Source organism: Leptodactylus fuscus, chromosome 2, assembly GCF_031893055.1.
Source record: "Leptodactylus fuscus isolate aLepFus1 chromosome 2, aLepFus1.hap2, whole genome shotgun sequence".
In the NCBI taxonomy this organism is placed as follows: domain Eukaryota; kingdom Metazoa; phylum Chordata; class Amphibia; order Anura; family Leptodactylidae; genus Leptodactylus; species Leptodactylus fuscus.
Genome location: NC_134266.1, coordinates 112,332,124 through 112,345,219, shown reverse-complemented (window position 1 = coordinate 112,345,219; position 13,096 = coordinate 112,332,124). Strand labels below are relative to the sequence as shown.

At 40.3% G+C, this 13,096-nt stretch overlaps 2 protein-coding genes across 2 annotated transcripts in view; one reads left to right on the top strand and one right to left on the bottom strand.

Annotated features, from left to right (window-relative positions):
* The window catches only part of ZNF593OS (ZNF593 opposite strand), a 115,888-nt gene that overhangs the window by 52,975 nt on the left and 49,817 nt on the right, over positions 1-13,096 (top strand). The window lies entirely within an intron of this gene.
* Positions 1-13,096, bottom strand: part of CNKSR1 (connector enhancer of kinase suppressor of Ras 1) — a 53,671-nt gene that overhangs the window by 20,683 nt on the left and 19,892 nt on the right. The window contains exons 7-9 of the mRNA XM_075264374.1: positions 12,010-12,069; positions 4,213-4,281; positions 2,754-3,320 (exon numbers count right to left, since the gene is read on the bottom strand). Coding sequence (XP_075120475.1) covers positions 2,754-3,320; positions 4,213-4,281; positions 12,010-12,069 — 696 coding nt within the window. The remainder of the gene's footprint in view (positions 1-2,753; positions 3,321-4,212; positions 4,282-12,009; positions 12,070-13,096) is intronic.

Genomic DNA, 13,096 nt, shown 5'->3' with positions numbered 1-13,096 from the left:
CCCCCCCCCCCTTTAATATTTCTCCTCCTCTATCCACCCAAACCCGTTCCCTAGTATTTGGACTTGTAATTCCCTTCCCATCCTCCTTGCTCAGGCCATCTTCCTTGCCTCTGTCCCTCCTTATCCCAGTTTCCCATCTTTAGGTTATACACGACTGTTTTTTATTTTGTTGAAATTTAATAAAAGTTTTAATGCAATAAAAAGTGCATTATAAAAAACCTATTTAAAGCATGTGGGTGATACTGGCAGCCTTACTGGGCAAAGCGATCATATCCAATCATCACCTGACCTGCTAATTTTATCCGCAAGCTAAATATATGCCTTGGGTAATATCGATTTGAGAAAACACTATGTCATAGGAATAGTAGAGATATAATGTGCTATCCTCCAACCACCAAAATAACCTGGTGTTAATAGTCATCTCAGGCCGATAGTGAACAAACGGTATATTTGCTGCACGGAGGACTTGTCTCTCCACACATTTCAGTTTTGAAATGGCAGATAACTGACGGCCAATGGAGTCCATGTGTAAATGCTCAAAACAGTGGCCCAGCTCCCAGTCATTTGGGTCCCACAGCGGACCCGAATGATGGAGAACACGCTAGTGTGAACCTGTTATAAGCTGGAGACAGAAAACATAAAATAGGCTGTCTTTATGTGACAGAATGAAGAGCGCTGCTCCGGTGGATCATATGTAGCACATGGTCAGCCATTTATTTGATTGTAATGCAGCTTTTCCCCTGCAGGGGTTCCTTATTAAACAGTGTAAGCACAGCTTCATAGGTTTTCTCATCCAAAAGACCGAAACAGCGCTGTCCATAGCTGTGAATCTGTTCCTTTTGGAATAGAAATACTAATTTGGCAATAAACCCCGCATCATGTCAGTAGGCGTATTAACTGAGTCATGCATTATGTTAAGGAGGCTGCCTCTAGAGGGCAGAATACAGAGGCACTGTTTTCCTAATTACCTCCTGGAGAATAGATTTGCATATTTTTTACTCATCTCAGATAGGATATTAATTGTTTTGTTATGAGTCACATCTATTTTAAGAATGAGATCAGGAACCACATGCATTGCCACCTCTTCATTTACAGAAGGTGACGTGTAGGTTCCCAGAAGATGTGAGACCACATCTATGACTCAGTTATATTATATTCTGTTGACGTTTTTAAGGCTGAGGCCCCATGTTGCAGAAAAGTTGCAGTTTTTGTTGCAGGTTTTGCTGGGTTTTTTTTTTTTTAGCCAAACCAAGTATTGGCTACAGGAATTGGAAAACAACAAGGAAGCAAAAGCATCCTTCTTCCTTCTGCTGGATTAATTCCTAGCTGCAGCTGGAAAAAAAATGCTTTTCTGCAACTTGGGACCTCAGCCTGAAAGCGGTTGCTAATTTTAGACAATTATGAGATTTATATATTTCATTATTATGAGAATCTAGAAGCACCTCTTCCTCTTAGACAAATTCTATGTGCAGTGACAGGTGACGTAAAGGGGGTGACTTGGTGGTAGAAAGAGTGGAGTTAATGCTTCCAAGAAAATGCCCCCCCAAAAAAAAAATAAAAAAATAATAATAGTTTTTTATGTCTCACCTTTAAACACTGGTACTTGAACCATGAACTCCTATTGAATTGTCAATAGTGCAAAAAAGGAGGTTGGGAAACAGGTTCTTTACATAATGGAAGTAGTGTTCACTAAAGGAGGTTGACAGAAAAAGGATCAGGGTAGGGATAAACCCTCAAGTTTGGATAAAACAATATGGAAGCACCTACTGAAGAGGGGAGGTTGTACCAATGGAAGCAAAAGACTCCAAAGTGGAAAGTACCGCACATATTCACACATTCAGCAGGACTCCAGATTAAAAAAAAAAAAAAAAAAAAAAAAAAAAAAAGCTGAACCATTGCTGTAGGTCTCCAAATGTCTCCCATAAAACTTCTGCGCCCTCTAGTGACAGATCTATGTCTTTGCAGAAGCGTTCATGCTGCCTACTGTGAGTAACAGGTGGAGGCAACAGCACATAAGAACACCGGACTACAGGCTCTTAAAACACACTAGTCTGCAAGAAGTTTTATTTTTAGCAGTAGATTTGCTATATAAAAAGGGAGGCCACCAGAGCACATTTTGGGATTCACAATAGGAACGAATGGCTGTTTATGTTACAATTCAAGGGATTTCCATCAATAAAGTAGAAATTCTTTTGCTTCAAAATATGGCCACGTTCACTCTCGGACTGTCTCCAGTCTACAATCCCTTACCCCTTATTATATATTTGCTACAAAACAAGACAATCCTGATGGACGAAAGTTGATCTCTATTCGGCAATTTCAGGTCACCTCCTTAAGAAGCTATACACAGCCCAAAACACCTTAAAAAAGTGCAATTTGTACATCACAAACTTTGTGTTCAATGGGGGAATCTACTGAGAAACAGCAAACAGGTATTCAGTTAGACTAACTAGAAACTAGAAACTGAAACATGGCTCACAGAAGAGGCATATTACTTGTGGCCATAATATTATTGCCAGTACTAGGGAACAGGGATTTACCGAGGAGTTACTGATCCACCATACAAAAACCTTGAGAAACCCAAAATGAACAGTTGCCATACCTACACAACATAATACCTGTAATATGGTGGCAAGGATAAAAATAAAAGTGAAAAATTGACTACTCGGGACAATTAATTTCCCAATATTTTTATGGGCCTTAAGAAGATGTCCTACGATAAAACAAATAAATGAAATTCAAAAGTTACCAACCTTTAAATCTTGAGGCTCCAGCTCGGAAATTTGTGAAATCGGAGTGAGGGTTTTGGCATAGATGGTTGAAGACATTGTATTTTGGAGACTCGGTTTTTCAGAGCTTGGATGAATGAAATCTGAATTGAAAATAATGGAGGCTGAAGGTCTGCAATGAGGTGACGTACCAGAGCTTGGCCAGGTATTATGGGTCTGTGAGGAAACCTCAACAGTCTGATGTGGATTTACTTCAGGTAAGATGTTAGTAGATGAAGATGTAAGTGTGGTCACTCGTTCAACACATTGATGATGCAGTATAGCAGTGGGTGCCCTGTATGCTGGCAGACTGTTTGTGGGACTCTTCAAGGAATCACCATGATATTCAGCTGGAGAGGAAGGTAAATCAATGATATGTGATGGGTGTTGAGTACTGGGTGAAGAGAAAGACCTGAGTGTTCCATGAATCTTATTTTGGTTAGGAAATACAGCAGATTTAGACTGTGATATGGTAACTTTCTTTAACACAATATCCACAGAGTCTAATCTTTCCTTTAATTTCTGTACCAAGTTCTTCTGTGTCCATCCAACCTAGGCACAAAATAATCAATAATTACAAATTAATAAGAAATTGTACAATTCTCAAATGCTGCAAGGTCAGAAATACTTTATAGAGCATAAGATGACTGTAAATGCAAACTACAGAATGTACCAGTTTGCCAAGATGGCTGGAGAGTGCTAGATTCCAATCCATAGCTCATTCATTTAATTTAAAGGGAGTCTGTCAGAGGGTTTCACCCTTCAATTTGCACTGTCAGGCTTCATGTTTTACTGAGATATACAAGTTTTAATGCTCCTGGGGCCTTATTGGAGTCTAGTGCTGTCACTCAAGCTAGACCGAAGGGTCTGGGAAGCATTTAGTGCAGAAAGTCCATCGCCTGGGTAATTGCAATCCCGGTCCCAAGAGCTTTTCAGCTTGGATTTCTTGCACACAATGCACAGTTAGGGCTAGTTCACACGGGACCGCGTATTTTGGTCCTGATTTTGACATGGGAAGACGCCTCAGAATAGGACCAAAATGCGCCTTCCGTGACTGTCGTGGCTTCTGACAGTCGCGGCTTCCCGCTCTGGAGTAGGCCCAAATAAATTAGCTTAGCCCAGAGGGTGCTGCCGCGAGGCAGACCCCACGGCTGAATCAGCGGCGGAATCTGCCTGAAGAAAGGGCAGCTCGCTTCTTTTTCCCACTAGCGGAAAAAAAAAAAAAAGAACACTAGTGGTCTGCATAGACCACTATTGTGACTATTTTGGCACTGAATCCTCCTCAAAATCCGCCCCCTCTTGCCCAGTGTGAACGAGCCCTTATGATTACAAAGCTCTCGCTATCTATGTAGCTCGGACACATATTTAGAGGTCAAAATCAAATCATTAAAGTCTCAGATATCAGTATTGCTCCATTACAAATCTGCCAGCGTTTATTACTCACCACAACCTGGTCGTTCACTTTAATAATCTCATCTCCTGGAAAGATCTGACCACAACGCTGTGCTGGAGACTAAACACAAAAGAAACATTATTTATAGGATTTCAAAAAGTCAAAAGCAAAAATGAGAGGAGAAAATAAGTACAATATATACAGGAAAAGAAAAATAGTGCAGGAAACCAAGAAAGGCTGAAGACTATATGAACTGTTGAATAACAAGCAAGTGGATGGTCTCCATATCACATTACAACATATCAAGTTATATTTACTGTATAGACATTATATTGCCCATTTTGTACGGATTTCGAAGTTTTTCAAGATCAAGCTAAATTCACAATTCTTCTGTTGCCATAAGAATAATCCATCCTTCTTCTAGACTTCATTTCAAAAATGTGTGCATGAGAAATATAGTTCTGGGGGTTTTGCCTCAAAAATTGCAACTTTCATTTCTAGACCATCCTTGCCACTTTGCTGAATAGGAAACATGATGAGGGTTGTAGGGGGTGAGGCTATTGGCCCCAACAAATTGACATATTTCTGATGAAATTTATGTTAGTAAATGATGAGGGAAATATACTTCATTTACGAGTTGACATACATTTTTCCCCAGGTAACCCTCTCCCCCACTTGGCCATCTCCAAGGCTATGAAGACTGTATGAGTATATTAAAAATATAAAATAGTAGTATTACAGATTGAAAACTTCCTCTCCCTATTTTACATAGAAAGTTTACTAAATAATAAAAACAAATAGAAATCAACACGGCTAGGTTCTGTACTATTAAAATTTTAAAGTATTTTTCCCCACTCTATAATGGAAGGCTATATATATATTAATGAAAAATATTTTTTTTTAATGTAGTAAAGAATAACTGAAGCTATATAAGTGATTTTGCTGGAGTTGAACAAAATTAAAGAGGTTGTCACATTAACGACACTACCTAGTCAGTTTATTGAGGGCCCGATCTCCAGCCCCCCAGCAACCAGGAGAACAGCGGATCAAAAGTCTCCCTAAAGTCCATTTATGAATGGCGTACCAGTGCACTTGCATGATCATAGCTCCATTCACTGCTATGGGGCTCCAGTCTCTGGGAGTACTCACAGCCCCATAGCAGTGAATGGAGTGGACTAAAATAATAGTGTAAAATAAAATTAAAGTGTAAAAGGGGTGTCTTCCCACGTCTCCCGGGTTGTCTGCTCTCCCGGGTCTTTTCTGGCGTTGTGCTTAAGGCACCGATTGGCCTCTGTGGTCACGTGACCACTGAGGCCAATCATCAGCTTCAGCACAATGCCAGAAGACGCCGCTGGAGCAGATGAAGTGGGAGGACACCGGAACAATGGGGACAAGTAAATATGCATATTTTTTTTCTTCAGTGTCCCCAGCTGATTTAAACTTTAAAAGGGTCCTCCATTCTTGCCTAGAAAACCACTTTTAATACAGAAGAAAAATAAGCATAAAAAATATTTAATGTTACAAGCTATAAGGTTCTGCAAATCAAGGAAGCAGAAAAAGATCAAGCTTTGAAAGAACTAGTTTTGCTCTGTAGATGTAATTATTACAGTTTTTGTTTGTATTTTACAAGCTCTAATTTTTAAATACATTTTCTGGTGATATAGCCATATGATGGCCGTTTTTTGGAAGACATGTATTTTTTTAATGATACCAATTTGGGATGTTTCAAGAATTCCTGTGATAACTATAACTCACTTGCTGCCCACCAATTCTGTCAGATTTATCTACACCCTACCCACCAGACAAGCACATGTGGGGACTGTGTAGGCTTCCACACTCACCTAAGACATTAGGCTGCAAAAGAGTAAAGCAACATGACATCCAGAAACATCTACAAATATCTGCCACTACCCACCACTTCATGGTGATGAGACCGATATACCCAAGTAAAAAGGTAAGAAGCCTAAGGAGATATTTAGAGCCAAGGGCAAGCACGTTAAACTTTATATTTAAAATACACAAAAAAGTACATAAAGTACACAGTCTGATTGCTGGTCCAGTACTATAGCCTGCAATACACTTGTACTGCAGTCTATAGGAGGAAGCCGGTCTATGAAGTCGCATAGACTGACTTTCTGCATCACGGTAGGATCAACCAGGTACTCGGGGGGTCCTAGAAGCCCGGGTTCACTGGTCAGAACCCGGGCTGCATAAAATGCATCAGGGAACCCCCCGATCTCACCAAGCAACCCCTGTCTGTCCGAGGCATCCAAGGGGTTAGAACTGCGGAGGTCCGACCAGAGGTTTCATGGGGAAATTTGTCCCGACTCTCAGCTGTGTAACACAGCCGAGTCCCGGAAGTAATGTCGTGGGCACAGAGTCTGTGACCGCGACATTACAGGTCAGTAATAGTGCTGAGCAGAGCGTGAACGATGTTCACGCAGCGACATACTATTACTGACCAAAGCATTAAGGGGTTAAATTATTCTCAATCTCCAGATACTGAATTTGGGGTGCTTATTAATGCTCAGTGTCTCATACTTTTGACATTACTAACTGGTTAGGGTTCCGCCAGCATCTTTGGGTGCTTGGATGGTCATAAAACTTGAGTTCAGACATACATGTGTTTAACATAATATTTCTACATTGTCCTTTGTTTTGGCCAGCCATGCCTCCAGACTGACAAAGTGGTCAGGTTGTCTGGTTACAAGCCACCAAAAAAGTTTTGCCAATTTGATTAAATACTATTTAATTAACATGTGGTACTTAAGAGACCCATCTACAGCCTAAACTATGAATTGCAAATTAGAATTACTATATACAGTAAACCCTCAGACTTAGTACAGAGAATTACACAAATGACCAATCTTCTAACCATACCAATGAGATATTGACCGTATTTTTCGGACTATAAGACGCACTTTTTTTCCCCCAAATTTGGGGGGAAAAGAAGGGTGCGTCTTATAGTCCGAATGTGGCGCCTGGCATCCGCTGTACTAGAGAGGCGGATGCCGGCAAGGGATAGACGCCGGGGCCTGAGACATCGCTACGTTCCTCTGCCCTGCGTGAAGCCAGCAGCGGCAGGGGCGATGCTATTCCGCTCCTCCGCCCCCCCGCCGCTGGCTTCATGCAGGGCAGAGGAGCGCAGCGATGTCTCAGGCCCCGGCACCTGTGATGGCGTCTATCCCTCGCCGGCATCCGCCTCTCTAGTACAGCGGATGCCGGGTCAGTATCGGTGGCCCCTTCTCCCCCGGGGCCGGTCCCCACCGGTCCTGTACCTGTGAAGTTGCAGGCCGGCTCCTGCGCGGCGATATCGCAGGAGCCGACCTGTTCGGGTGACAGCCGGGAGCCTAATGAGGCTCCCAGGCCTGTCACTGCTATATATTAGTATTGCGGCTGGGTCTATGATCAGCCGTAATACTAATAGACAGAATGTCCCATAGACGGCAATACAGTTGTATTGCCGTCTATGGGACTTGCAATCAAGTGACCGCAGGTTCAAGCCCCCGGGGGGGGGAATAAAATAGTAAAAAAAAAAAAGCTTTAAAAATATATAATAAAAATATGAAATAAATAAAAGTTCTAAATCACCTCCTGTCCCTAGAATATATATATAAAAGTAGAAAATCATATATTATAAACCACCGGGTTTTTTTTCAATACAAGGTGATCTAAGCAATAGATATTCCCCAAAATGGTATAACTAAAAAGTACTTCTGGCCCCGCAAAAAAAAAACACTCTATGCATCCCCGTACAGCTGCAGGGTCACCTGTCAATGTGGCCTTGCAGCTGTTGCAAAACTACAACTCCCATATATTAAATATTTTACCATTTTTTGCTTCAAAATTTTTTTTCCCTATTTTCCTCCTCTAAAACCTAGGTGCGTCTTATAGTCCGAAAAATACGGTAACCAAAGACAAACAAACACACACACACACGAAGCTCTCATATGGCTCTAGCTCTGAGGACGGAAAAATAGAAAATTATGGGTTTTGGAAGGTGGGTAGTCAAAAACAAAAATTGAAAAATTCTTCTGGGGGAAATGGGTTAAACACATCTCCTAGTAGGAGTATACGGGTGTATAGTTTAAGGATCTGTGTAGCATGAAAAAGAGGATATCGGCCGTTAAATCCAAATTGTTATGTGTCCAGTTAGTTTTTTGTAAAGTCTTGGATTATAGGTTTAGATGTGGATGCAGAAAGAAGTAGTGATTAGAAATCTGCCTCCATGTGTCAGTCAAGGTCAATAGTTTTTGGCATAATTTGTCATCTCAATCACACTCATACAACACTCATAATTACTAGCTCACACTTGTGGGATTTTCTCATCTAAGGTGTACTCTATACTATTTATAGGTGCATGCTATATGCTGTAGCACAGCACTTTTTTCATTTACTATTAGGAATATTGAGCCATGATATGTAATATGTGATATGTCAGTTACCTGTAGCTGTCAATATTATTGATATGACTTTTTGACTATCTAGCTATATGTCTTATATTTTCTAGTCTTTTGTTTCACTATTTGTGTCGTTTTTTGGCTATATTCATCTGCCCTGCTGTACTATTTGTTTTTATGGTATTTTGTTTACCTGATATAATAAAATATTTTGATACTTTTTATAGATATGTTGTGATTGTCATTTAGTTTATTGGCTTATACTTTTTCCGTGTTGTATGCTGAGCTGTATATTTAAGCCAATATTGTTGATATTATGAGGAAAACTGTGTTTGATCTCAATCACACTCTCCTAGGGCCCCGAGGACCGCGATGGCATATAATGGAATGGGCAATTATGAATAAAGTGATATCAAGTGCAAGCTTCATTAAAGGTGAGAATTCATCGTGATGAGACATTAACAATATCAGCTACTATGGCCAGGCCACCCACCTAGCAAAGATCTGATGGGGTTTACCATGTTGAAAATCTGGGTTGCCACTGAAAGTCATATAGGGAGAAGAGGGTTGATACCGACAATTGCCGAAGAGTGTTCCAGAAGCGCCATGTGGCCATCAAGAAAGGGTCTGTTCGAGTTTCTGTAACCGAGGAGAATGCGGAATATAAAAAGTTCTGCAAACATTGCCCCAAGTTTAGAAATTATTCCAATATGGAGGGGTGTAATAGGCTATAGGCTTGAACCAATCTTGCATAGTTCTCAAGTTGGCTGGTAGATTATAACACTAAATATCTAGAAAATGTATGCCTCCATTAAATCTGGGCTGTATTAAAAGATGGAGGCCTATGCGGGCCTATTGCTCTGCCATGTAATGGATTGAAAAAGAACAGTAATTGACGGCTTATCCCGTTACCGTAGATGGAGGGGCAAGACATTAAATATAGGAATGGGGAAAAGATGATAGATTCTGGCGTTTAGCCCATCCCAAAACTGATAACGTGAAACTATCCCATGTGGCCAGTTCCACTTTGAGGGATTTCATAAAGATGTGAAGGTTTCTTACGTGAAGTTTCACGGACATTTATACCCTAAGTCAATTTAGCGAGAAAGCCTGAAGGTATTAGTCTAGGTCGTTGTAGCTGAGGCTATCAAATGAAGAGTCTATGATTTGTCCATGTTAATTTTGAAGCCCAGGATTAGACGTTTGAAAAGACAATTGGTTTGACCTCAGTTGAGTCAAAACCAATGTCATAAATATTTTCAGGGTTTGGCGCAAAAATGGGCTTCCATACTACGACCTGCAATTGTGTATCGAAAGTAAGTTCGTGTGCATGAGGCTTATAATGGAGCTGCACCTTTCCCTCCTTCATAGATCCACAGTAAGGAGCGTGGTTCATAGTCCCACTAGGTGACATGAACTTGTGATTTTTTTTTAATTTTTTTTTTTGTGACTTTTGATCACTTACAATACTTTGCACAGCTTATGTAGTGCATATATATCATGATGTCAGTGCTGAACTGACAGGCAGTGTATTAAGCTCTGGGAGGGAGGGAAGGCAGTATGTGCAGCATGCAATTAAAATTTTCAGCCCACACCCCATTGACCTCAAAGCCATGCCCTCTTTTGGCATTCCTGCCACTTAGAGTATTCACTTTACCACAATATAAATGATGTCCTAGTACATTACATGGGTTATTCATCTTTCTAACATTGATAGCTTTTCCTTAGGACAGGTCATCAATATTAAATCTGTGGGAGTTTAATACCCTAAAATAACCCATCAATATTAGAAAGGTAGATAACCCCTTTACTATTCCCCATTGTGCCACACAGTTTAATGCCTCCCCACAAACTACTGGACCCCATCACTGCCCCCATAGAGTATAATGCTTCCACGCAGCTTGTAGACCAACAAGTCAAAGAGTGGTAGGGCAGGAAGCCTATAACTTTCTACTCTACCAGCATGAGAACTGGGTTGGAGCATCTCTTCTTCCAGGATCTGTGATCCGGCTTTATTCAGATCAGCAGAACCAGGGACAACCAGCACATTAGTGCTTCTGTTATATGTCAGACTTGCAGTCAAGCATGAACCTCTAGCCCAATTTGAAATCTGATCACTGGATGTCTTATCATATATATATATATATATATATATATATATGTATATACACACACTCATACATACTTTACTTAATAATATATATTTATATGTATGTATATTAATTATATATATATATATATATATATATATATATATATATATATATACACACACACACACACACCAGCTGTAATTTTTCTCTTTAATTGCAAGAATTCCATAACACTTCAATTCAACTTTAGACTGTAAAAGCACACTTTGAAACATTTGCACATTATACTGTACAGTGTGGAAGATTTACTAAGAAAAATGTGCCACAACTCCAGAGTCATTTGTGACTACTTTTATCAAGTGTTTTATATATGTTTTAGACACTTTCACAACATCTACAAATAAAAAGTCACGGTTTGGCGGAAAGTAGGTATTGCCTATGGTTTTTTTTGTTTTTGTTTTTTTTTTAATGTAGATTGTGAGCCCACAGAGAGCACACAATGTACATTTTTCCCTTTCAATATGTCTTTTTGGAATATGGGATGGAAATCCATGCAAACACGGGGAGAACATACAAGCTCCTTGCAGATGGTTTTTTGCCCTCGGTGGGATTTGAACTCCAGGACCCCAGCGCTGCTGCTGTGCTAACCACTGAGCCACTGTGTGGCCCCCTGCCTATGTTTTCTTTTGAGGTATAAAAGGTAGATTAGACAGTCTAATAATACAGATTTATCACCCAACATCAGACACTATAATTCTGGTGCATATAAAGCTATCTGTAGTTAACTTTGTACTGTTTATCTGTTAGGCTAGGTTCATACCTGGGCTCGGGCCTCCGCTTCAGGACCCCTCTAAAAGGAAACCTAATCTATTTTAAAAAAGTGGTTACCTGCAGAAACCCATAGATCCCATAGACTATAAGGAGTCTGCCGGGATTCTACCCAAAAAGGGGCAAAAAATGTGGAGAGAAAAGCGCTGCTTGAAGTGCATATCTCTCCGCATTTTTTAAGTGGGGTTGGGGACAGAAATCCCAAATGGAGTTCAAGCATTAGTATGAACCCAACCTTAGAGACAGCATTCATACGTTTGTCCCATGGGCCTCAAACCTGAATTAGCATGTTAGAGGATGGCAAATAAACATTAACAGAGTTGTGATAACAGATGTACAAAGGAAACTTAATAAAGTCTACAGTTTTACCAGTGAAAGAGAAGTAATACTAGTTCTGAAGACAGCCATGGTATTTACAATCTCTTACTACTACTACTTACTAGAAAACCTCTTTAAATGTAAAACAAATGAAAGGAGCATGAAAACTAAACTTCGGCACAGGATACGAGAGAGTTGAACATACTGACCTCAGGTGCTATCTGGCAGACAAAATGCTGTCCAGAAGACGTGGACTTAAATTCAATACCCTAGGAAACAAACAAATACATTAGCTTCATCTGAATTGAAAAGGGAAGGGAATACAGGAAGCTGCTGAAAGGTGCATTCCAACTAGTCACCTACTGAAGAAATAATAATCTGGATAGATGAACCCTCACAATGAGCATAAGACAAGGGGACACTGCTTTACTCAGGGGAGGTCCTAAGGTGAACAAAAGATTTCAATATTTATATGAAAACTTTATTTAGAGGTATTCCCACCCTAGAATGAAATGGTATGACATAACATTTTATTTAGTTGGACCAGAGAATGAAGGGCAGAGGTCCATTCTGTATTTCTTCAGTAACCACTGTGCAAGAAATAACAGCAAGTCCCTTTCAAGTGAATGGGGCTGTGTTGCGGTTAGTGTATCTACAGAGTTTGTGGCCAGAAGTGGTTTTGTGAAGGAAAACACTGTGGACTGTACCCCCTTAATTTCAATAATCAGTAGGGGATCCCAGGATCATTATAAAGAATTAACCAGTGGCAATGTACCATAATTCCCCATTGGAAAACTCATTTAATAAAGTCTTTATTTGTCCGCCAATTATTGGGGACAAAGCGCCAACCGCCAAGAGTATAACGTACCACAACTTCCAGTTCGCTGTTGAAAAGCAACCACACAGTATATACATGGAAGATTTTCAATCAACCTGTATGTGTGTATACACCTTAAAGTCATACAGCTTAGCTTCTCTCCTTTTATCATATTATGTTCCAAAATAAGGCAATAAAATAATCACTTAATCAGTAGCAATAAATGAATAATGAATGAACCATTCATGGCTATTTCTGCAAGCTTTTGTCAGATTTGTTTTGTTATGTCAGTGTTACGGGCAGCGGATTGTGGACCCACTGTGCTGTCAAACTGGTTTGGCTTTGGAGTCCCCCAGGCCACTAACTCTTGTTCAGCTGCTACCAAACCAGGACCACCTCGGAAGTGTGGTGAAAAGCAACACAATAACAGGTTAAAGTATATAAAAAGGCAGATTGTGCACACAGACTAAAACCAGCAC